This window comes from Microtus pennsylvanicus, chromosome 5, assembly GCF_037038515.1.
Source record: "Microtus pennsylvanicus isolate mMicPen1 chromosome 5, mMicPen1.hap1, whole genome shotgun sequence".
In the NCBI taxonomy this organism is placed as follows: Eukaryota; Metazoa; Chordata; class Mammalia; order Rodentia; family Cricetidae; genus Microtus; species Microtus pennsylvanicus.
In genome coordinates this window covers 135,384,564-135,410,240 of record NC_134583.1, presented here as the reverse complement: position 1 = coordinate 135,410,240, position 25,677 = coordinate 135,384,564, and the positions used below count along the sequence as shown (strand labels likewise).

The following is a 25,677-nucleotide window of genomic DNA, read 5'->3' as shown; positions in this document are numbered from 1 at the left end:
GGTTGTTCATTTGTTCCCAGCCACTCAGCCCCAAAATAACCACACAAAAACCATAAATTTGAGTACTATTTGGCCAATAGCTTAAGGGTATTTCTGGCTATCTCTTATATCCTAAACTAACCCATCTCCATTCATCTGTGTATCACCATCAAACCACATTAGTCTGGAAGGATTCCACAGGTTCTTATCCTCTGTGGAAATAAAAGAAGAACCCCTTTTCCAAAGTAACATATCCTTAGACCTAAATTTTGAAATCAAGATTCCTTTAAAATATATATGTTGGCTTAACTTAGCAGCCTATACAATGAAATGTTTCTCTATACTTAGCTCATTTACAGTCAAAAATTCAAAGAAAACACAATAACATATACAATCTAGACTCTCTATCTTTATGTGGCTTATTTTTCTTTATTCCTTTGTCTATGACTTTCTGTAGTCTGCTTCTTTAAAGACTTTGTCTTTTTTAAATGAGTTACTTCTTTTTATAACTTTCTATATTCTTTTTCTTCTCTCTCCCAAGCTCATGTACATTTTTCCAGCACTGTGACCCATTTGGAGGGTTTTTTTTTTAGATCTGAATCTGTCTTTATTGTGTACCTGTAATTATTTTTCTGACCAGAAGCACCCTTTTTTTAATGCTAAGAGGGTGTGGCTAGGGCCAACACGGCCCTGTCTGCTTGCTCCACCCAACATGGCAGAGGCATATTCACTGCCTCTGAGAGCCATGTACATTGCCCCATTTTTAGGCACACAGCAGGTCTATGTTGCCATTAAACAAGTTGTAGCACTCTGCTCACAAACCCCATTTAAATACTTGGCCTCATGAAAGAGCCAGAGTTCGTGCTTGAACCAGGAAGCCTTCTTAAAGGAGTATTGCAGTTTTTGCTGCCCTGGCTGAGGCAGGAAGCCATCTCTTAAAACAATCATGCCTCTGCTTACTTCTATCAAACAGAGCCCAACCGAGAAAATGCTGCCACCAAAAAGCCATGCTTAACTCTGTTCTTTTGTGTCTAGAATTACTTTTCAAGGTTTCTCAGGATTTTATGTGGATGTAGTCAGCCCCATGTTGGCACACCAATTGCTGGGGGAGGTTGCTTTTTCATTTCCCCACTGCCCAGACTCCTGAAATAATCACTCAGAAACTATATTATTTGCACTGTTTGGCCAATAGCTTAAACATATTGCTAGCTAGCTCTTATATCTTTAGTTAACCCATTTCTATCAATCTGTGTATCACATGGCTGTGGCTTACTGGCATGGTTCTGGCTGGTGGCTTACGTCTGTCTCTGGTGGAGGTTCCATGGCTTCTCCTTGACTCCAACTTCTTTCTTCAGCATTCAGTTTAGTTTTCCCACCTAGCTGTATTCTACTAAGACACTGGCGGAAACAGCTTTATTCATTAACCAATAAATGCAACACATATACAGAAGGACTTTCCACACCAAACAAGCATTTTCCGATTTCATTAATATTTTTGATCTATAAATTTTGTCCTCATGAACTACATTCTTTTTCTGTAGATGGGCTTACATTGTCATATATGTTTGTTAAAATACTTTATATAAAACATCTTAAAGGTATTTGTGGTATTAAAGTTTTTATTATTTGATCAAAATATGATTTTTAGAGCTTTAAAAATCTATCATGAAAAACTTCAAATTTTCTAAGCTATTATATTCTATGTGCAACATCGGATAGAGCAGTTATGCCCCTGAATATCTGCTTCAGTTTCAATGATTATCTTGGTCCATCTAGTGTCTTCTATTCTTCTTGTCTATACCACGAATTCTAATTGGCTCTTTCCAGAACATCCCTTCTGTCTCCACACCCCCAAACATAACTGTCGTGGTGGTTTGAACAAGATGCCCCCTTAGTCTTGGACATTTGAATGCTTGTGTCTCTCCTTGGTGGTGGTGTATGGGGAGGCTTAGATGGAAGACCTGTGCCATTTCGAGTTTGCTCTCTCTGCTCTGACCTTGTAGTTTGGCTTCCGTGTCTGAAACTTGACCCTGTCATCCAAGCCATGACAGAGTCTTAGCCCCCTGCAAACACAAGCCCAGATCAGCTCTATCTCCTAGAAGCTGTCTCAGACACGGTGCTTTATCACAGTAATAGAAAAGGAACAAATAAAATCCCTGACTCTCCTCGGGTGTCACTGTAGGTTTTCTGTCTTCTGGAGCCTCCCTTTCTCTCTGTGTCTAGACGAGGCATTCTGTTGTTTGTGTCTATTGCAATCTCCTCTGCTTACTCCTACGACAGCAGACACCAGGCGGAAAGAAAGGCATGCAAGAAAAGCCCTCTGCAGACTTCTGCCTCCCAGACACCGTTTGGGACTCATGGATATCTGGTCAGCATCCTCCAGCACAAATTGCACAATCAGTGGCTAACAAAACTCTTCAGTGTGAATGACAGTGTCAAAGAGGAAATCTTCCTGATAGTCCCAGGAAAACTGGCCAGGCCAGAGATAAGAACTCAGCTGACCTGAGGACAAGACAAGGTAAGGAAGGAATAAGTGTCCCTTTACAGTGACACATGGCTCCAGGAGGAAGTTCTGAGGTTTTCACTGCGGGGCCTGCCTGCTTGGCTTTTCTCCTCTCAGGAAACCCAATGTTCCTGCTTCCTCATCTTCATGTCACCCTCTAGGCTGAGACTGCAAACTTGCCTACCTTGTTATCTGGGACATCTTCTCTCTCTCCTTAGTCCCAGTAAACTGACCCCAAGTTCTCTCTGTATCTATTAAAAATATTGTTATTTTCCCCCCTCTCTGTCTCTCTTCCTCTCTCTGTTTCTCTTTGTGTGTGTTCATGCATATGTGAGCATGTGTATGTGTATATGAGTGTATGTGCACATGTGTGACATGTGTATGAAGGTGATTTTGTCTGTGTCTGTGTGTGAGTATGTGTCTCTGTATATGTATGAGTGTGTGTGTGTGCATGTGTGTGCTTTGTGTACAAAGGTGTCTCTGTAACTGTCTGTCTCTGTGTCTGAGTGTGTGTGTGTCTGTGTGTGCAGTATTATGTTAGTGTGTGTATGTGTGTGGTTTGTATGTGAAGGTTACTCTGAGTCTGTCTCTCTCTCTCTGTGAGTGTGTTTGTGTGTGTGCGTGTGTGCGTGTGTGTGTGTGTGCGCGTGTGCGCGTGTGCTCCATATTGTGAAGGTGCCGTACGAGACTGGAGAAGGGTGTCAAATTCCCTGGAGCTGGGGTTACAGACGTTGTGAGCCCTACACCCCACATGAATGCTAGGAATCAAGCCTGGGTCCTCTGGAAAAGCAGTAAATACACTTAACCTCTGAGCAACCTCTCTATCAATCCTCATGTCCATTTAAAGTCTACAAGATCAGGAACCAACACGAGTGGGAGGAGTCCTCAAACAACACTACCACATCCCTACCCCACCCTCCATACCTCTCAGTGGTCAGACCACGTCTTCCTTCTGAGCCCTCCCACAACTCTTGCCTATTAGTGCCATCCTGAGTGTACAGTATACCTACCGTGTAGGTTCCCTCTCTCAGCTGTTCCTTCATCCTCAGGGAGTGGTAGGGGGTATTTGTCACAAGGTAAGCTGCAAATGCCCACTAGGCTCTCCCGCTCTGAGGAGCACACAAGCAGATGCTGCCAAGCCTGTTTACCCTTGATTTGGCAGCATCTGCTCGAGGCGGCTGCTTCCCCAGCTCCGGATGGATGAGTTTGTCTGCTGCTGCCCAGTAGAGCCCAGGAGCCTCGCTGTGGTCCGCAGGCACCCCTCCCCCTACTCCCCCCCCCCCCCCCAGCTCAGCAGGCAGGGCTGATTTGGGTCAGTGAGCCCTAGCTTGCAGCTCCATGCACAGGCCCTTTGAACAGGAAGACACAAAATCATCTCCTCAGCAAGCCAAAGCCACCCCAAACAGTCAAAGCGCACACACAGTCATAAGAGCAATTTCTTGACGGGGCTTGATGAGCTTGGTTTGCAAATAAACAAATACTGCAGACCGTGTTTGGGTTTTCCTAAGGAGAGCTGGATGGATAAAGGGAAGAGGAGCAAGCCTCGTGATGTCCTAGAATGGGCATTTGGGGCGGATGGCTGAACTAGTCAACCTTGAAATGGGGAGATCTTCCTCCTCTTCCCGCCGAGGCTCTGCAGGCGGCAAGGCGCCGTCAGAGTGAACAGCGGCTCCATAAACCCAGCCTCTGTGACTAAACGGGCGGCACAAAGCATCCTCCAACTCCTTGAGCCCAGCAGGTCGCTCTGAAATATTTATGGCAGTGACATGGCGAGCGAGGGCTTGGCAAGCTGGGATGAAAGCTAAGGAAAGAGGCTGCGAAGGGGCAGATGGATCATCTCTGGCAAATTTCTTAAGGACTCAGGACTTTATCAGCAAAGAGCAGCGGGGGGGGGGGGGAGAGGGAGGCAGGCAGCGCTGTCTACAGGATGGTGAGGAGGTCTTTGACCTGGTCCCTGCGGAGCAGTGACCAGCTGGGGGCTGTGTTTAAAACGCTGCTCCCTGCTCCCGTTACCAGCCCTCCCCTGGGAATGGGGGAGACTTTCAGAAGGCTCTTCCGGAAGGCAGACCCTAGCATCTTGCTTGTCTAGAAATGTCTATAAATCAAAGGCAGACAATGAGATCCCGCTAAAGGAAGCGTTTCTGATCCCTGGGGTTAGACCACTTTCAGGCCCACGCAGGGGAGCAGAGAAGCCGAGGGTTGTTTTTACATCGTCTATGCTACTCAGGGGCTCAAGGGCCAGTGATGGTCTAAAGCCCCCCTTCAGGGGTTTCTGCTATGTTTGTATTGAAAGGTTTCCTTTGGTCTCTGTGAGAATGGGAGGTCTATATTATAACTGAGATGACCTGGCCAAGAGGTGGAAATCGTGTTGGGGCCACTTCCCCGCAGATGGGCTGACTGGGTCCTGTGTGAGCTAAGGGAGTGTGTGACGTGGGTCCCAGAGCCTTTCGTGGATGCTTGGTCCACTGCTCTCCACACCTTGGGGTCACTCACACCACTTACTTGAAATATAGTTGCTGGGGTGGATATGGACATACAGACCCCAGCTATACCTGGAGGAAACAGGTTGGGGTTTGCTGTTGGAGACTCGGGGTTTGAAGAAATTTCAGAGCTTGGTGTAATCCAGATCTGGACCAATGGAAGCCTGGAAAAGCTTCATTCAGAATAGCCTTTATGTTTCCTGGTTTATGTAGCTATTTCCTCCAAGACTGAAGCACCCTATCTTTCAGGGAAGCTCCTTAAGAAGGAAAGTGTATAACTCAAATTAGCCTCAGTAAGTCCCCAAAACTAACCATATTCATTAGCAGCCCCCCCCCTTCCAAGATTAAACAGTGAAGAAGGCTGGGGTGCTCTCAGACAAGCTGAGCTGCCTAGAAGAGGCTTGTTCCGACGGAGCCACCAGGAGAAGCTGCTCTTCGGGGTCCTGTTGAGCTGCCCACAGCCTGTGCAGTGTGCTCCAGGTTCCCAGCTTTGGACACCTGTCACCTATGCTGAGGTGGGCTTTAGTGATACAGCTGTCAGGGAGTCATTTCTGCTCCCTTAAGAAACTCTCACCCATATTCCTGTGACCACCATAAAATGCATTTGGACTTTGGTCTGTTGTGGGTCCCTATTTGGGGTGAGTAGATGTCCATGCTTGTATGTGTGCGTACATGCTTGTGTGCGTGTGTACGTGTGTGCGTGTGTACCTGCATGCATGTGTGATGGTGAGGGTTGCCTGTCAGGTCTTCCTGTGTGCTTGTGGACGTGCATGCATGTGTGTATGTGTGTGTGTGTGTATGTGCATGCACGCGCGCGCCTGAGTTGCCTGCTGCCTGTCAGGCCTTCTCCTAGCTTGCAAACATATAATATGTTTCCATGTCTAGGAAATGCTTGAGACAGACAAACCTGCCAAGACAGGAAGTAGTTTTGTAGTGCCAAAGACCAGGTGATGGATTGGTTACAGCTAAGAGGTCCTGGCTAGGTCCTTTGGGGTTTATAAAAATGTTCTAAAATTATGTAAATGGAAGTATGGCTCTGTGGAGAAACTTAAAACCATTTATCTGGGCAAGTTGTATGGTTGTGACCTTTACCCCCAAACTTAACCGCTCATCCTGCACGTCCTAGCCCTACAGTTAAACACGCCCCCTGCTCCTCACAGGCAGGTGAACAGCTCTGTTGTCGCTGGGGAGGTGAGGGAATGTCACTCACCCCAGAACCAAGACCCAGAGACCTGCTCTTGTTTTCATTCGTTTGTGTTTTTGTTTGGTTTAAGACAGTCTTAGGAAGGCCTCCAACTCACTACACAGTGGAACTGGAATGTGGGGCGCACACAGATAGGCATTCTGGAACCACTGCAAAATGCTGTCTCCCTGTCATGTGATCCTCAAACTCTTCTGAGGTGGGAGATGGGTCGTTCAAAGCCATCCTGGGGTACCTAGTAAGACCCTGTCTCGGAAACAAAACCTGAACAGGCTTTCAAAGATCAACTTATGACACAAGTTTTCTAAATTTTTATTCTTGGGGTTGTGTGCTTTGTTCTGTTTTTTTTTTAAATTTATTTATTTATTAAGGATTTCTGCCTCCTCCCCGCAACCGCCTCCCATTTCCCTCCCCCTCCCCCGATCAAGTCACCCTCCCTCATCTGCTCAAAGAGCAATCAGGGTTCCCTGACCTGTGGGAAGCCCAAGGACCGCCCACCTCTATCCAGGTCTCCTAAGGTGAGCATCCAAACTGCCTAGGCTCCCCCAAAGCCAGTACGTGCAGTAGGATCAAGAACCCACTGCGATTGTTCTTGAGTTCTCAGTATTTCTCATTGTCCTCTATGTTCAGCTAGCCCGGATTTATCCCATGCTTTTTCAGACCCAGGCCAGCTGGCCTTGGTGAGTTCCCGATAGAACATCCCCATTGTCTCAGTGTGTGGGTGCACCCCTCGCGGTCCTGAGTTCCTTGCTCGTGCTCCGTCTCCTTCTGCTCCTGATTTGGACCTTGAGATTTCTGTCCCGTGCTCCTCTGTCTCTGTCTCCTTTCATCACCTGATGAAGGTTAATATTCATGAGGATGCCTATGTGTTTGTCTTTGGGTTCACCTTCTTACTTAGCTTCTCTAGGAACATGCATTATAAGCCCAATGTCCTTTATTTATGGCTAGAAACCAAATATGAGTGAGTACATCCCATGTTCCTCTTTTTGGGTCTGGCTTACCTCACTCAGGATAGTGTTTTCTATTTCCATCCATTTGTATGCAAAATTCAAGAAGTCCTTGTTTTTTACTGCTGAGTAATACTCTAATATGTATATATTCCATACTTTCTTCATCCATTCTTCCGTTGAAGGGCATCTAGGTTGTTTCCAGGTTCTGGCTATTACAAACAATGCTGCCATGAACATAGTTGAGCATATACTTTTATTGTATGATAGGGCCTCTCTTGGGTATATTCCCAAGAGTGGTATTGCTGGATCCAGAGGTAGGTTGATTCCGAATTTCCTGAGAAACCGAAACACTGCTTTCCAGAGTGGTTGCACAAGTTTGCATTCCCACCAGCAATGGGTGAGTGTCCCCCTTTCTCCACAACCTCTCCAGCAAAGGCTATCATTGGTGTTTTTTATTTTAGCCATTCTGACAGGTGTAAGATGGTATCTTAAAGTTGTCTTGATTTGCATTTCCCTGATCGCTAGGGAAGTTGAGCATGACCTTAAGTGTCTTTTGGCCATTTGAAGTATGTTCTGTTTTTGAAATAGGATCTCATGTAACCTGAATGGCCTCAAACTTGTTAAGTAGTCAAAGGTGACTCCCAACGCTGGGACCACGGACCTGTGCCACTGTTGCTTCCTGGCAACAAATTCCTTCCTGGGAGGAGACATGAAGCAATGATTATCCTCCTCCTAAGGTCCCAATGATAAACTGAGGCAAAATTCCACCAGAGTTTACTCTAGGGAACTAATGAGTTTATTGGGGCTTCCGTTCAGAGCATAGGTGAGGGGGTTACTTAGAGAGGGGTGGGTCCTCCTCCCCCAGCAGGCTAAAACTAAAAGGTCCTTACACATCAAGGAAGGATAGGGCTTTTCTGTAGATGGGGCCTGCTCTCCACATTATTCCCCAGGCTCTTCCAGAACTAGGCAAAACAGTATTCTAAAACCAGACATCAGCGTGACGTCTCAAGTCACAGGAGAAACACGATAGAATGATCTAAAATGAAAACTTGCTCCCACGATTCCTTTGCCGCCCTCCTCCCGTGTAACCAGATTCTTAGGGTCCCTGTTAGAATGACCAAGGAGCTTTAAAATGCACAGACGGATGGCTGGAGGCGGCTCATTAGTTAAGAGCACCCACTGGCCTTGCAAAGGACCTATTCTCAGTTCCCAGCACTCAGGCTCACAACTAACTGCAACTCGTTCCCGGGCATCTGAGGGCGAGTCTGACGACCTGAGTTCGACCCTGCACCTCACGTGGTGGAAGGAGAGAACCGATTCCCTCAAGGGGTCCTCTGACCCCCACGCATGCACGGTGGCCAGCGGGCACCCCTCCAAATAAACTAGTGTAAAAACAAGAACACTAGACCCAGCGCCTGCTTCTGTGGGTTTAGAGCTTCTTAAAGTGAACCAGCACTTTGAAGCGCGGGGCTGGTATAACTGTTTGGATGCAAATTTTACGTCGGGATTTCCGAAGGCGCCTCATGGCTGGGCCATCTGTCCCAGGAACGGAAAGAATTTGGAGATCATCCAGCGTCTTCCTGGCAAGGGGAGAGACCGTTTGGCGCCATCGCCCCCTCGCGGCAGCACTCGGTAATGGTTGACCTTGTTTCCATTGTTTTTAGTCATCCAGGCTCTTCTGAGCCTCAGGGGGAAAAGCATCTACGTGATGCTGGGTCATTAGGGCCAACCCCCCACCCCCATATGAGTGTCCGTTTGCCCCTGCCTGCCATGTCAGCAACGGACTTGGAATCATAAACCCAGGGCAAAGTTTACGGACGTGCTCTTGTCGGGAGTAAACAGCTGGAGATAATATGCTACGGGGTAGCTTATCACACTTTGAAGAAAATGCAGGACTGGGCTGTGGGTGTGGGAAGGAAGGAGAATGCCAGTGTACAGTTCTTACCCTTCTGTGAGGGTAGAAGTTCAAGGTCGGTGGGGTGCCGCGCAGCAAGAGACAGTTGAGAAGTCTAACCAGGGTGAACTGGGCCTCCTGTAACTGGAGCGTAGGGAGAGATGGTCTCTCTAAAGAACATCTGGGAAGCTTGCCCAGCAAGCTGCTGGCAGAGCCCAGGCCAGCCATTATGATCCAGGAGGCCTGGGAGGCTGGGAACGTGTGGAGAAGCAGAAGCCAGAGCTGCCAGGCGCGCACTAAGTCGAACAGCGGGCACCGTCTGCATGTTTCAGCTCAGGAGACAGCAGTAGGTGACAGAGGACTCACAGCAGAGCCTTGACAGAACCTGGGCTGAGTTAAAGGGTAGGACTGAGGGTAGGGGACTAGTCACAGGAGCAAATCCCAGGAACAAGTCAAGCCCGTCGTTTTCAAGCTGAGTGCCAGATGGAGATGGGGGGCGGGGGGAGCCTCCGGGCTGAGGTAACATTGCTCCCTAGAAGAGTAGGGTTGGATATGGAGCAGAAACAGGGTAAGGAGACAGGAAGACAGGGTCCGGCCACCAGGCTGAGGGCACTAAACCCACACAGAGCAGGGCACGACTTAGTCTCCAGTAGTGCCTTTCTCCTGCGTCAGCCTTACCGCTTCTCTTGCATTCTTGCACCCGGCTTTCCCACTTCCCGCCCACGCGGGTGTGTGTGTGGGGGGGTGTTCTCTTCCTTCACACACCCTCACAGCTAATTCCACGTTCTCCTCAGGGTGTTAAGGAGAAACAGTCCTAGTCTTTAAAGCACTCTCGCTCCTTCTCAAATATTCACACCAAAATCAGGGGCTGTTCTGCAGCTCAGTTGGTTAAGTGCTTGCTCAGCATGAGTGAAGCCAGGAGTTTGATCCCCAGGCTCTGCAGAAACTGGGTGTGGTGGTGGAAGCTAGCTGAGCGAGAGTTCAAGGTCAAGCTGGGGGTGGTGGTGGTGGTGGTGGTGGTGGTGGTGGGCACCTTCAAACTCAGCACTCGGGAAGCAGAGGCAGGTGGATCTCTTTGAGTCTGAGGACAGCCTGGTCTACAAAGCAAGTTCCAGAACAGCCTGAGCTACACAGAGAAACCGTGTCTCAAAGCAAACAAAAATGGAGTTCAAGGTCATCTTTGACTACGTAGCTAGATTAAGGGCAGCCTAGCTTGCAGGAGACCCTGTCACACACAAATATAAGAATCAGACCCGTTAGCCAAACTCCATTCCAGGCTTTGCACTCTGCCTCATTTGTCCTGAGCCCTCCCCCACCCAGGAAGCTTTCTCAGCCCAGAGCAAAGCTCACTGTGGGCTGTGAGGAGCTGCCTGCAATTCCCTGTGGCCACCACACTTTCCGGATCTCATGTTTAATGCAAGCAAGCTTCTAAAAGTGCAGGGCTTCAGGATGCAGCTGCAGACACACAAGTGCTGCCATTTGCAGAGCAAATCCAAGTGCACGGAGCAGACGGGCTCACCGCCTTACAGTAATTGTGTTCTCATCTGTACAGATATAAGCAAACCATTTCTGTCAGAAGACAAGAGAAATCTATATATGGGGCCTCTGGCCTGGAGAGCCCTGGGCCGGCTCTATTTGAGGCTCTTAGTGGTTTCCAAATGAAGGGATACCAGATTAAGTCAAGGAGAGTGCAGTTCATTGCAAACGTTTCTTATCAGCCACTCGGTATTTTAACACACAGAAGAGAGTGAAATAACACTAGCTTCAGGGTAATTACAGGATTTTAAAACTGTCATCTTTCATCCTGAACACTGGTAACAGGGCATGTGTGTGTACACTCACGCGCGCATGGTCTTGTGCATGTGTTTGTGTGGGGGGGTCCGGATGCATGTAGAGGTATTTTCCTCTATTGATGACCAGCTTTTTTATTTCCTAGACGGGGTCTCACTGGTTCTGGAGCTGACCAGCAAACCTGAGGGATCGTCCTGCCTCCGCCTCCCCAGAGCTAGGACTGCAGACGTGTGGCATTGTGCTTGGCCTTTATATGGATGATGAGAGTTCATACTGAAGCCTTCATGCCCCCATGGCAAGCACCTTCCCAACTGTGCAGTCTCTTCAGCCCAGCGGATGACTCCTTTCAGACCGATCCGTATCAGATTCCTTTGGAAATTGAGCCATACTTCTGGAATGGAAACCTTGTGTGTGGCCAGGATCAAGTTCGTAACGTTGGTGATTAAGGATGTTTTCCTTCTGCTGGCAGACATCCTTGTCTCTGAGCAAGACCTGCCCTTCCTACTTGGCACCTGCTCTGGGTAGTTTTGATAGAATACCAATGTCTTCTATCCTAAGAATATTCAGGTTGAGAGGATTGCAGTACAGCATCCCACTCCAGGCTGTGTGGCCCCGCAGCAGCGAGTTAAGCATTGCTGTGGAATTGTTTCTAAAGGAACTCTGAGCTTCTTAAAGAACTAAAGTACGAACCGTGTTAAATGAGCCTGAAATATCGTATAGTCCAAGAAAGCAAAGAAATACTCAAAGCCAGACACAAACATGCAAACAGCCTGCATGTTTCAAGAGCCTGACTGAACAAAGCTAGAACAGTTTGGAGGGCAGGGTAAAATCAGTGAGTCAGTCCTGGATTTCCACCACAGCTTAAAATAAGTGAGTCCATCCTGATCCAAAAACAAACAAACAAAAAAAAACAAAACAAAAAACAAAAAAACGTTCCTTGTTTCCTCTGATTCCTGGCTGTGGACATGCTATGATCACGTGTCTCTTAACCCGCTCCCTCACCATGGACTGTATGCTCTCAATCTGTGAGCCCAAATAATCCCGTCCTCCCCTAAACTGTTTCTCACTGTGAATTCGGTCACAGCACCAGAGAAGTTTCTGAGACAGTGGCGTAGGACGACCTCAGCCAACGGGCAGTTTTCAACACTGCAATTATTGCTCATGACAGAGAACCAGAGACATTCTCTGGCAGCGCTGAGGTGACCTCGTTTTTGTTTTAGCAGTAAGGACCAATTTTACACAAAAATACAACCAAAAGACTCAGTAGGACATTACGATGCAAACTGAACTTAGCCCACCCATGACACTGACTGGAAACATGTTATTTGGAAGGGGCTTGGAATGTCCACATCTGTGAAGAGTCAAATGAAGTTGACATTCTTAAAGCCAGATTCTTTCTCTGCCAATGCGAGCTTTCAAGTTTTAGAACTATAACTGGGGTCAGATATCAAGTCCTGTAAGAAAAAGTAAAGTCTAACAGAAGAGAGATTAGTTTAGACTCAATAGAATGCAATATCTGACTGACTTGTATAGGCAGCAGCCTGGGGTTTACTGTGGAAATGAAATCTTGGCCCATTATTAAATAGGGTGCATGGAATTGTAGACTAAGTCTTTACAGTTGGAAGTGTCACAAGAGTTTTCTTGGTTGATTTAACGAACTATATATATACACTTACTGGTCGCTAATGTTCTGTGAGCCGAATTCCAAAGCACACTAACGTAGCAAAATAATCCACAGATGCAGGAAGACATGGATGTGGGCATCTGCAGCACAGATTTCCCAGCATAGCTCCTGAGTCAACTCTAGAAATGGCTCTCGAGGAAAGTTCCAGAGTCCTTGCAAAGCCCTGGGGGGCTCTCCTCTAGAGCCTAGCATCAACACTGGAAGATGCTGCCATCAAGAAGTCTTAGGGAGAGAGAAACAACAGAAGAGAGATTCCAGCGGGGGACTTAGCATTGAGATTTGTGACCTCGTTGGTGATGGTGAGAAAGACTATTTGCTGAGGTCATCAGAAATAACCCAGGAAGCAGCTGCCATTACAGGGGCTCTGCAGGGTTCTAGATGGAGATGCTAGTGAGGAGGGGTGCACCCTGGGAAGATAGAAGTTGGTCCTCTGATGGAAGCCCTGCCACTCTGTGATCTTGGAGGCTTAAAGAACGTGGAGGGTTTTGACCCTTTGTGAATTTATTGCTTAGGTGACCTTGACAAATTCAAAGGGAGGTCCCTCCTCTGCCACCCCCAACAAAACCAAGCAGAAAACACATTTGGAAAGGGACGGTCCCATCTGTAGATTCCTTGCTGAGATGCAGCGCAGGACACAGGCGTGCAGACTTGAACTGAAGGACACAATACTTTGTCCCTTGGATCTTAAGAAGCAAAAGTTGAACGGGCAGGGACCTCTGTCTGTTGGAAGCCAACCCCTTGCTAGAGCCAGACAATACGTAATCAATATTTGCTGAACATCATAGTTGACACATTATGTTACAGTTTCAGAACTCACTTAACCATGGCTTCCAAATACGGGATTCTGTGTGTCTAGTTAGTCATGTCTCTCCGCTCTGAAAAGGATCTTTAGGAAAGTCCTGTCAGAGAGCAGAGCCCCCCCTCTGCAGAGATGGAATGTCTCTTGGGATAAGTGGTTTGCTAAATAGAGGTCCTGAAGGCAGCTTATCTGCTCCTGAAAAAGGACTTTTACAGGAAAAACTGATTGCAGTCAGGTAGAGTGACCCCCGCCAGTAATTCCAACACTTGAGAGGTGGAGGCAGGATTATTGCAAATCCCTAGTAATCCTGACCTATATAGTGAGTTCCAGACTATCTAGGGCTACATGGTGAGATACAATCTCACCCTCGGCAGCAGGGGAGGATGGACAGAAGTCTTTGTTAAGGGTTAGGAGCAGCTCCCATGGTAACTGTGTTTCTGAAGACTTTGCAGGTAAAGATAAGACATAGGGTCTGAGGAACTGGTAAGGCTCAGTAGTCAACAGAAAAATCAAGCATGCATGTCTATCCAGCGTCTTGCTTTAACCAAGAGGTCCATGGCAGCTGAAGCGTTGATGACACAGATCTAGAAAAGAGACCAACATGCAATGGCTTTGTACCAGAAAGGATAGCGAGAGCGAGTAGTACAAACGGGGACAAAGAACTTTTGATAATGCGAAGGCCTTAAAATGGTGTTGAGATGGAAATGCTCAACCCAGAATTATCTGTGTCAAATTAATTACACTTCCCTCATCTTTTCTTCCCATTGAAATGAAAATGATAATGAGCAGCGCTGTTCCGCAAGATGAGTATCAGCTTTTCCTCTGAAACATTTGGAACTCAATGAATATCAATTATATTATACGCCATGCATGAAAAGATGCCATTCATTCAGGGCTGTGAAAAAGTATTTTTATTTCAACATTAAATTTCAAAGAAAAACACTCAGAAATTGCTATGCACATTTGCCTTTATGGCTTTTATTTTGGGGATGTGGATCTGAACCCAGATTGCCATGAGTCTCACGTGCTCCTGCTGGCCGTGTGTTCAGATTTAGTTGATCTCTGCCACACCGGATCATTTTGTGGGAAGCAAAGCCTTTACATCATCAAATGCGCTTCTGTCAAGGAGCCCACGGACCATGAGCCCATGAGCAAGTGCTTGCTTCCTTCCTGTTTCTGTTGGAGCCCAATACTGAGGCAGCTGAAGGATGGTCTGTTTACTAAACACTAAAACAGGCTAGAAACAAAGGCCACAGACGCTCAGATGATGGAAGGAGCCAGCAAAGCTCACAGAGCCCTAAGACGCCCTGTCTGCCCAACTGCTGATAAAATCAATGGAAAGGAGGTTTACTTTAGAGTGTAAAGTAAACCGGTTTGTTTGCTTCTAGAATGCTCCAGGTCAGGGGTCCCTAGACACATCTGGTAGCCTGAGCCCCTCCATGCTGGCCTGCTGGAGAATGGAATGAGGGATGTGGAATACATAGATGAACGTCATCCTTCCAGCTTTGAGTGTAGCTCTTCCCGCACCAGTGATTTGTGTGGCCTCCCATCCTTCTTCCTGGCAGTAACGTTGATTTTATGATGGTCTCCTCGGTGTCCGGCTGGAGGGCCTGTGCTGTCTTCCCTCTCCCTGGCTGGGTGCATCCCTCGCTCTTCTGACCACACATCTAGCTCTTCAAGCCTGCAGTTCTGGGAATGTTCTCCATCTTGACAGGAGTGGTCTGTTAAGCACGGGATGTGCTCTTGGCTATTTTGGGGCCTCTACACCGAGCATAAGCCCTGGCATCTTCAGCAGATCTCTGGGGAGAGGGGATTGAGACCGGCATGGACACAGTGGGTGGATCTGGGAGGAGCTGAGGGCGGGGAAAGACTGAGGTAAAAATACATCGTATCAACATCCAGCCCACCCAGATCTGAGAGGGGGGGGGACTGAGGTAAAAATACATAGTATCAACATCCAGCCCACCCAGATCTGAGGGGGGGGGGAGACTGAGGTAAAAATACATCGTATCAACATCCAGCCCACCCAGATCTGAGAGGGGGGGGGGACTGAGGTAAAAATACATAGTATCAACATCCAGCCCACCCAGATCTGAGGGCGAGGGGGGGGGACTGAGGTAAAAATACATAGTATCAACATCCAGCCCACCCAGATCTGAGTGCGGGGAAAGACTGAGGTAAAAATACATAGTATCAACATCCAGCCCACCCAGATCTGAGGGCGGGGAAAGACTGAGAAAATACATAGTATCAACATCCAGCCCACCCAGATCTGAGGGGGGGAGGGGGGGAGAGACTGAGGTAAAAATACATAGTATCAACATCCAGCCCACCCAGATCTGAGGGCGGGGAAAGACCGAGGTAAAAATACATAGTATCAACATCCAGCCCATCTATGACTTGCTGGAATGCATGAAGGGACCCATCCTGCATGGTCTACACCACTCAGGGCCACAGTGGGATGTCCAGGGAGTTTCTGCAGGGATCCAGCTGTGATGGTGTGTGGGAGGCCAGAGGCCTTGAGCCTGGCCAACCACGCATCACACAGTGAACATCTGTAAGGAAACCGCCTGGTACAGCCGCTCCCAATGCCTCTGAGACGAAAGGAGGTGATGGAGGGGCAGAGATGGAGGATCAAAGAGCTTTGGCTTTTGTTTTGCTTGCTTGCTTTTCATTGATTTGTTTTTATTTGAAGTTGATAATCTTATTTGTAGTTTTTATTTTTTATGTATTTATTATTTTATTATGTTAAAAATATTTTATCTTTTAAAAATCTATCTTATTCGTTATTATTATTGTTAGTTTTCCTTTGCAGGGGCAGTACAATGGTGGGAGGCAGATGTAGAGGGGCTGAGAAGTGGGTAGAACTGGGACACAGAATATGTAATTCCTGAAGAATCGATTAAAAAATTATGCTTAAAGGCATTTCCGGGACGGGCACCAAAGCTACAGAGAAACCCTGTCTCAAAAAACCAAAAAAAAAAAAAAAAATTATGCTTAAAAATTTTTTAAATAAAAATTTTAAAAAAAATGAAGGATCACATGGGCACCATATTGTAAACAAATGTGCATCACAACATAGGTACCATTATGAGCTAACAACTGTGAAATCCAGGAACACAACCTTCCCCTCACCTCCTGACACAAGAACAGAGGCCCAGCATAGCAGTCAGATTTCTGGGAGTCAGCTGGTGTGATCTGCTTCCCTGGGAGGATTTGCTCAGCCCATTGACAGAATCAATACCCTAATGCTGTTTTCTTTTTCAGAGACCCCTGACCAGTCCCATATATCCTGGCTAGCCTATCCATAGAGAAAAGTGAGGTGATGTCATTACATGACATCATCGATAAGCTGATATCATTAGATGACGTCATCAGGCACGCCACCTTTCCTTTTAGTTCTTAGATGTCACACATATTTGGGAAGGCAGGAAAACCCCTTGTCATAGGATGACTGGGATGAATGCGAACTGAAGATATCTTGCTTGCTGGCAGGTGTAAGCCCTGGCTTGGTGGAGTGTCAGTCAGGGGAGGTTTTACCCTACACCTCTCTGCACACATGATGTGGGATTCCCCTCTGTGTGCTGTGAATACCATTGGTTAATAAAGAAACTGTAATGGGCCTGCACAGAGCAGAATAGAGGTAGGCAGGGGAAACTAAAGTGAATGCTGGGAGAAAGGGGGCGGATTCCAAGAGAAGCCATGTAGCCCAGTCGGAGACAGATGCCAGAACTTTACTCAGTAAGCCACAGCCACATGGCAATACACAGATTAATGGAGATGGGTTAAATTAAGATATGAGTTAGCCAGAAATACGGTTAAGCTACTGGCCGAACAGTATTGGAAATAATATGGTTTCTGTGTGATTATTTCGAGTCTGAGTAGCCTTCGACAACAAATTGGCCCACCAACCTGGTCGACTATATCCACATAAAAACCTGAGAAAGCTTAAAAAGGAATTCTAGGCACAAAAGAACAGAGTTAAGCATGGCTTTTGGTAGCCACATTTTTTTTTCTAGATGGGCTTGTGGTGAGCAAGGGCAGGCTGCTTTAAGAGAGGTGCGATTAAAACTGCATGGCTGTTTTATAAACAGCTCCTGGTTCGCCAGCACAGATGGCTCTGACCCTTTTGAGAGGTCTGGCTACAGGGCATTTAAATGGGGTTTGCAAGCAGAGTGCTACGTCTTGGTTAATGGCAACATAGACCCACTGTGTGCTTGAAAATGGGACTGTGAATATGGCTTGCACTAAAAAGACCTCCACCCCACCAAGTTGGACTGGGTGGAGCCAAACGGCAAAGCAGCCTTAGTACTAATCAAGCCGCAGCTTAGCATTTTAAGAAGCTCTTCTAGTCAGAAAATAATCACAGACACACAATAAAGACAGATTCAGATTTTTAAAAAAAGACCTCTAAATCGGCCACAGTGTTGGATAAATCTACATGGGCTTGGGAGAGAAAAGAAAAAGAATATAAGCAGTTATAAAAAGAAGTAAATGGTTTTTAAAAAAAGGTATCTTTAAAGAGACAGAGTACAGACAGTTATAGATTAAAGGAGTAAAGATAATGAAATAAATATTAAAAAAATAAAAGTAAAAGCAAGTAAGTCATGTAAAGATGGAATATACATTGACAGTCTGGATTATGTATATTACTGTGTTTTCTTTAAATTTTTTGACTGTGAAGGAGCTAAGTATAGAGAGATATTTCATTGTATGGACTGCTACATTAAACTAACATAAAGGTATCTTGTCTTCAAAATTTGGGTCTAAGGATATGTTGCTTTGGAAAAGAGGTTCTTCTTTTGTTTCCACAGATGAGAACCTGTGGATTTATTCCACACTAATGTGGTTTGATGGACCAAGAGCTGCTGTGAACACCCCCAAAAATTACTTCACCCAATAAAAAGCAGGAAGCAGTTTGGAGAAAACTACGCCCAAATTCCCTAAGTGATTGTTTATAAATGTTTGCTTACATTTAAAGGGGGATATGCTATAGAGACTTGCATTGGTATGGATGTTGGTTTATTGATACTAATTTAAAATCAGTTTTGTTATACTGTGTATATGTATTTCTGTTCTTGATTAAGGTATTGTGTTTGTGCAAATCATTTAAAAATGTAATATATAACAAATATAGGTTAATAGACAATCATCTTTAATAGTCAAGCTTGTATTCATGTTAGTTAGATTTTCTAGATTGACAGATATGTATTTCATATGGATAGGCATTTTTCAAATCTTTCAAAGACCTTCAGAATACGGCATTTAAAATGTTTAAGAATGCTGGGCGGTAGTGGCACATGCCGTTAATCCCAGCACTTGGGAGGCAGAGGCAGGTGGATCTCTGTGAGTTCTAGACCAGCCTGGACTACAGAGCTAGTTCAAGGATAGGCTCCAAAGCTACAGAGAAACCCTGTCTTGAAAAACAAACAAACAAAAAAAAAACGTTTAAGAACTTAGGACCTTTTATGACAATGAGACACATCTGCTCCTGGCAGCACCAATCTGCAAGAGGACGATGGGCATTGAAGAGTCTCCTTATGGAGTTGGTTAGCCATTTGGGCAAGAAACTGCTGGATGCTACGAGCCTAGGCTGAAGATGAATGCCCCAATGGTACAGAAGAACTTTGGGTGACTGTCCAGGCAGCGAGAAGTCTCTGTCAATTCTAGAGTTTTGGAAATTGCTTACAATGCACTTCCTGTTTACTTAGGTAATATTATATCCTTCTGGAGTCCCACAAACACGTACTACCATGACTCGATGGCTGCAACATCCCATAACCCTTTGTCTGCTGGCGTGAAGAAAATCACGGCTCCACACGTCTTCTGGCATGACGCTATGGTGACGCTTGGGAACCATGGCCACTGCGGCTACCTGCACAAGATGGGCTGGCCTGCCTACACTCCATCACGAGTGGAGGAGGGGCCCATGAGGCCTTGCGCCTCCCTAACAAGCTATATGAATGGTTGGTGGGGGTCTTTTTCTTCAGTGGTATAGCCACTGCTAAGTTGCCTTGCTTGGCAAAAAGCTGTACACTGTGCTCACACCAGCAAGTCCAACCTCAGTGGATCAAAACAAGGCACAAAAACAAGAGAGTCGTGTTGGGAAGAAAGTGTTCAGCCGGTGGAAGGGGATGGGAGAAGGTAAAGGGGCAGTGAATCATATTCATGTGTGAAACTCTCAAAGAATACAAACAAATAATTATAAAAGCACAATTTCAGACTTAGCAGTGGATAAAATATTTTCAGTTAGAATTCTACAAAAATATAACACAATATTTTGTTTAAATTACATTGATTTATTTTCTTGATTTCCCTCTTTGTCCTGCATGCACTGTTAGCGCACAAGCCAAAGCTGATCTCCACCTCCCCGGAAGGGACGGCGGGCACACAGTCATCTGAGAGCTTCTCTGTCAGTGACCCACATGATGTTCATAGAAAAATGTATCAAATATCCTGTTTAATGTAAACAAGGCAGAGGCTAACAGAGTATTAGTGATGATATTTTACAGGGCTTAGAAGTAGGATTATCTGTCTTAACATAGCAAGTGTCACGATGACATGCATATTTTACTTTATTATACAATCCAAATACGCACAATCACCACCTAGTTTGTGGGTTTAGCATCTCCCTGTGACTCCTGTGACACAGTAAACTTGGAAACTAAGTGGTAACTGTGATGTAATAACTTATGGAGACATTACCCTGGAAGTACAAAGTCATTCTATAATTTGTGCCCTGTAAAATTAAATGTAACAATCTTTACACTAGCAACAGTGTAAGCAAGCTAAGGATTTTGGTCCATATACACATATGGACCAAATATGGTCCATAAACATATATATACATACACACGTTTAAATACATTTATGTACAAACACAATAATATACAGGTAAGCCAAAAAGCTATGAATCCATCCATAGCTTCATATTGCACAGATACAGTATGAGAACATTATATAGTTATAATGTGAGCCCTGTAATAAAAATTGGCAATGACAAATCTGATTTTGTCAAGTGAAAATGGCTTGTTGCTGAAAATAAACCCAAAGGCTTCTGCTAGAAAGTTAGAAAACAAAAAACGTGCACACCAATTTCCTATTTATACAACCAAGGAGCAGGTAGAGTTTGGAACTCACCATGGCAACCACTTGGCTAAGGTGGTACTTCCACGCACCAGGTGTGTGGAAATCCTGGAAACAGCCAGGTCTCTGGAACTGTGGGAAAAAGCCTTAGGGATGTGGCATATGGTTTCCTTAACAAATCGACTCAGTTCTCTGACTTGTGCTGACTCTAGGTCTGAATTAAATATGCAGAAGAAATTACAGAGGAGAAGCCGACTAACCCTAGCTGGTTACAGATCAAGGTCATTATTGTGACTCAGGAAAACTCTATTCGCAGAAGCAGCAAACACACAAATTATAGTTAAAGCTTTACTGAGCTCGTCTGAGTGGATGAGCGGATAAGGTCCTGCCGGGAATTCAAGGACAAGTATTTGGTCTGGGAGGTCACCTCATTGCTACTACACCTACTGAGCCCTAGAAAGGCATTAAGAAATATCTGATACCTCTCAATGCCTTATTTTAAATACACCTTCATCTAAGTAGACTGCAGCAACATTTAAAAATGAAGGTGCTGTGGTAATTCTTGCACAAACTGGTCAATAAATACAAACAAAACCATTTCTCATCACTCACGGCCACAGAAGGGAACCATGCAGGGAATCACTGTCTCCTGTTGTTATAGCAGAGTTCTTGAATGAGCAAAGAAACATCTGCATCCTGTTGGAAATGCACAGTTGTTTTGTTTTGACAAGGATGACCGCCCTAGACCTGAGGCAGGCTATTCATACTGTCAGTATTTTGTTTCTAAGTAGCGAAACTGAACTATAACATGAATCAGAAACGCTAGTACAATAGACTGAACAAAGCGTCAAACGCGCTCTGAGCACATGCCACGCGCTGTGGCTGTGCACACACATCTGGTGACATCACAGAGGGGGTGGAGGCGGACCCTCTCGAAGCGAGCCTCCCGACAGCAGAGAGGAAAGTGCCGCCTGCTGTTTTAACAGAGCAGCCCACATCTGAGACAGGCTGAGCAGGTGACCTGCAGCTGTGCCCTGCAACTCGGCTCACCTAGACATCCTGCATCCAGGCCACTCCCACACACTCAGGCTCCTCAAATCCTCTAAGGTGTGAACTCAACACAGAAAGACTTTTTAAAAATCTCTTTAGAATCTCTTAAGACAAAAGACGGAACAAAATGAAATCAAATGTAAACAGTAAGAGGCCCTCGGCACCCTGACAGCCTCCTCAGACTTATTGGTCGGCATCCTTGCCGTCAGCTCCCACCTGGACACACCCACTCCACTAAGAAAGTCAATTACGAAACAGTTTCATAAAGCCATTCTCAGAGAAGGCATGGGGAAGGTCTCAGCATGTGTTAACTAGCTTTACAAGATACTACTTCAGCAAACGCTACCAGTGAGGCGAATGAGCCCAACGTTGCTGCAGACGTGAGTGTGGAGAAACTGGAGCCACACAGGGAAATCAACATGAACATGGCACAAAAGAGTAAAAGAACATTTCTTTAAAAATATATATTAATTAATACTTTTTTATCATATTAAATTGTTTTCTTACAAAAGCTGAAGAAGTTGATGCTGTCCTCTGTGTTTCATCTCCTAGAGTCTTCTGAGGGCTCCTCAGCTACATTTCTTTCTCATTTACAATTTTCTTAAATATTTTGTATGATAAGAATCTTAACCTTAAAAAGTTACAAAATTAGTGATTTTTTTTGCTGCTTATTAATACAAAAGAATATAAGCATTTAAGTCTCAGAGAATGTCAGAATGCTTTGCTGCCTGGGAGGATATTAAAATAACAGAAATACCAGCAAGTCCTGACATCAGGAGTTTTGCAGCTTTTCGGTCACTGGAAATGCTATCTGGAAGATCTGATTGCATCCCGGGTTTCAACAGCGTGCAGTTTACACAGAGAATCATAACGGAGCAGGGAAGCGACATCAGGCCTGTTCACCGGCAGCAGCCAGGCAGCAGATTCCTACGTCACTGACAAGGTTCTCGTCCTCTCATGGCCGGGTGCAGCTGAGTCTCTTCCGATGAAATGCACACAGTAACGCGGGTTCCCAGAGATCACGGTGATGTCACTCACGGTGTGGCGGAAGCGTGGTACTTCACAAAGGCAATGGCTGCCAGCTCCTTGCAGAATTCCTCTAAGACAATCACACCCTCTAGCAACGTGATGTGGTCGACACTGGAAAAGGCAGACAGAAGATCAGGGACCAGCACACACTGGGCTGGCTGAGATAAGTGGACAGAGTATGTAAAACACTGACTCACATCTGGCCTTCAGGCTCCAAGCCGAGCAGTCGTTTTCTGACTAGGAGAAGCTTGGGGGTGAAGTCTTGAATACGCTGAATTCGAACCATCAGGTCACCAACAACCTGCAACAGAAGCAAGACTTTAGCCCCTGGGATTCTTGGACAGAGATGCCTCCCTTCCTATCACCAAAGAATGCCAAGTGTCATTATTATCCTTGACCAACCAACTCCTATCTAATCTTCAAAACATAAATGTCAGGGCTGGGAGATGACTCATGGGTGAGGAGCTTGCTGTGCCAGCATGAGCACTGAGTTCGAATCCCCAGGCCCACATACAAGCATGGTGGTGGACACAGGACAATCCCAGGGGCTCAATGGGCAGCTCGCCCAGCTGGGAGGCTGAGCTGTGGGTTCAGCAGAAGACCTGACCTCAAAAACTGAAGTGGTCAGTGACAGGAAGACCCCAGATGTCGGCCTCTGGCCTAGGCAGAAGCACACACGCCCTGTGCACACACGCACACTCACTCATACACACGTGCACACTGTATAAAAACAAAACTTGAGCTTTACTTTATGTGGATGTGTGTTTTGTCTGCATGCAGGTATGTATACCGCATGCATGCTTGGTGCCAGCAGAACCCAGAGGGTGGGGATCCCCTGGAGCTGGAGTTACGGAAGGTTGTGAGCCACTGTGTGGGTGCTAAGAACTGAGACACACCCTACTTTACACTAACCACGCAGTGAGAGGAGGATGCTGAGCGCAGCTGGGGGATCCCAGAGAGCAGAACGTTAATGAACTCACCCTGACGATCACAGAGAAGAGCGATCTGCAGCCAGAGGCAAGGTTCACATAGGGGTCCAGAAGGTACTCATGGGTGTGGGGGTGGGGGAAGAGGCACAGCCTGGACAACACTGAGGTCACCTGCAGATTCACATCATACGGCTGCGGAAAGCAAGAACAGAGATATTCATGTCCTGTGCAGCCCCAACACTTCCCCCACAACCACACCCCTCCCTTCCTCTTCTGCAAGGGAGACTCTGGCAGCTGAATTAGCCCTTCCAAGGAAGTCAATGCACGTACTGCACAGTGCTGAAATTTACAAACAGAAAACCAACACAGACACCTGCAGAAAGACAAAGCTGATGCCGGAGACAGCTGCTTATGTAGGCTGACGTCATGAATGCATTCAGCAGGCCATCAAACCTGCAGCACGTCAGATGCAGTATTATTAATTATGAATACGGAGGACACATTGGCCCAAAGTCCTAACAAAGGTGTTTGAATTGAACACAGAAGTAACTTCAGGGCTACTCCCAGTGACTCAACGCGAGCACGCAGCCGCTCTGACATCTCTTGAACGTAGTATCACAATAACCCCTGAAATTAATTGTTCGCTGCTGTTTACAGGCCATAGAAAGCCTGCGTTAGAGAGAAAGGTGTCTTTAGAACTTCTGACGGAGCCACTTGGCCCTGCCTGTTCTCTTTCACTAAAGCAGACAGGAATCTGGTGGACTCAAAACGAACTACCTAGAGACAGATGAGGCGGCTGGGACAGCAGAGGAGTTCAGGACCACGTTTAGAAGCAGAGCGAACTCTGCTTTCTCACCATTCACTGACTACAATGAAAACAGACTGCCAATCTCCGGTACTGAGAACAGCTGGACGCGGCAGAAGACAGCAGACATGCTGACAAACATAAGCTCCCCCATTCTGTTACAAGGGTACAAGTCCTGGATTTAAGTTCAACTGTGTATTTTCTTAAGTAAACTCAAGGTTTTGTGAGAGGAAGAGCTTTCTTCCAGCCACCCTCTCCAATACCTTGCCTTAAATAAGACAGAGGAAAGGAAATCTGAAGTTTAAAGGAGAGTTTAAAAGTCTATTTCCCTACTTGTAAATGTTTACAACAGAACACACACAGAGCCTTCTTCAAGAGAGAGCCCCTTAGCCGTGGGAATTCCCAACCTTTGGACAGTCATCTAACAGAAAGACTAAGTTAGACAAGATTACTCAGGAGATCTACCACATTGGCATGAGAATCAGTATCTTCCGATGAATTACCTGGTCAAGAATTCTTCCCATTCTGTCAAATAAAACTTTCAAAAAATGTCCTTCAAAGAAGGCTGCTTCTAAGTCACACTTCTCCAGTGGTTTTGGGGCTCCGGGCCACTCCCATCGCAAACAGACAGCGCAGTAGTCTCGGAACTGGGGGAAAGCATTGGGCATTAAAGAGCGGCCAATCAGGATGAAGCAGTCATTCCCTCAGAGGGCGCATAAAGAAGCCACGGCTGTCGGCTGCGCTGCCAGGGCCAGGTGGGAGGACGCTCGGCCCTGACTAGGAGTACAGGAGACACCACGATGGCAGGGGCACATCCAGGCTGCCGGAAACGGCTTATCTGACTCGAGAAGTCACTCCTTCAGTACCTGCTACGTCCTTCCTTTAAAGGATCGAATCCTTCAGTCATCCTGACAGACTCGGAGAACATTTACAAGGCAAGGCTCAGAGCCCAAACCTCACGTGTCTAAGGTGTTACAGGTAATTATGTTACACATATTGTTACATGAGGTGGGTGGACAACGCCTGTTGTCAAGCAAGCTTACTGTTCTTAAGACATACAGACACTGGGCATGTCACCAAGAAGGGACAGAACAGTACTCTCTAAAGGGTGGCCCATGGGTCAATGCTGACCTTCAAATTCTTGTAACCACCATCAGTGACGAGATTGGAAAAGGGAGAGTTAGCATGCACAGCTCACAGAGTTGACTAGGCAGTTTCATATTGGCCAAATCTAACAAGGAAATGTGTTTTTCAATTTTCATTTTTCTAGTAATTCATTCTTGATTATGTTCAACCAAGTGTTAGTATATGATAGAGTAGAAATAAAAACTAGTCCTTGAGAGCCACAGGTGCACTAATCGGTAATCCCGGCTCTTGGGAGAGGGGAGCACGGGCTCAAGGCCATAAGCAAATTCAAGGCCAGCCAGACTAACCGGAGACACCAAATCAAAAATAAATAAATAATAGGTGATAGATAGGTAGAGAGAGAGAGATAGA

At 46.1% G+C, this 25,677-nt stretch overlaps 1 protein-coding gene across 1 annotated transcript in view; it reads right to left on the bottom strand.

Moving 5' to 3' along the window:
• Window positions 1-19,728: 19,728 nt before the first annotated feature.
• The window catches only part of Fhip2a (FHF complex subunit HOOK interacting protein 2A), a 32,468-nt gene continuing 26,519 nt past the window's right edge, over window positions 19,729-25,677 (bottom strand). Inside the window, exons 14-17 of the mRNA XM_075974525.1 lie at window positions 24,684-24,827; window positions 23,427-23,567; window positions 22,644-22,747; window positions 19,729-22,557 (exon numbers count right to left, since the gene is read on the bottom strand). Of these exons, the coding sequence (XP_075830640.1) occupies window positions 22,452-22,557; window positions 22,644-22,747; window positions 23,427-23,567; window positions 24,684-24,827 (495 nt within the window). The 3' untranslated portion in view covers window positions 19,729-22,451. The remainder of the gene's footprint in view (window positions 22,558-22,643; window positions 22,748-23,426; window positions 23,568-24,683; window positions 24,828-25,677) is intronic.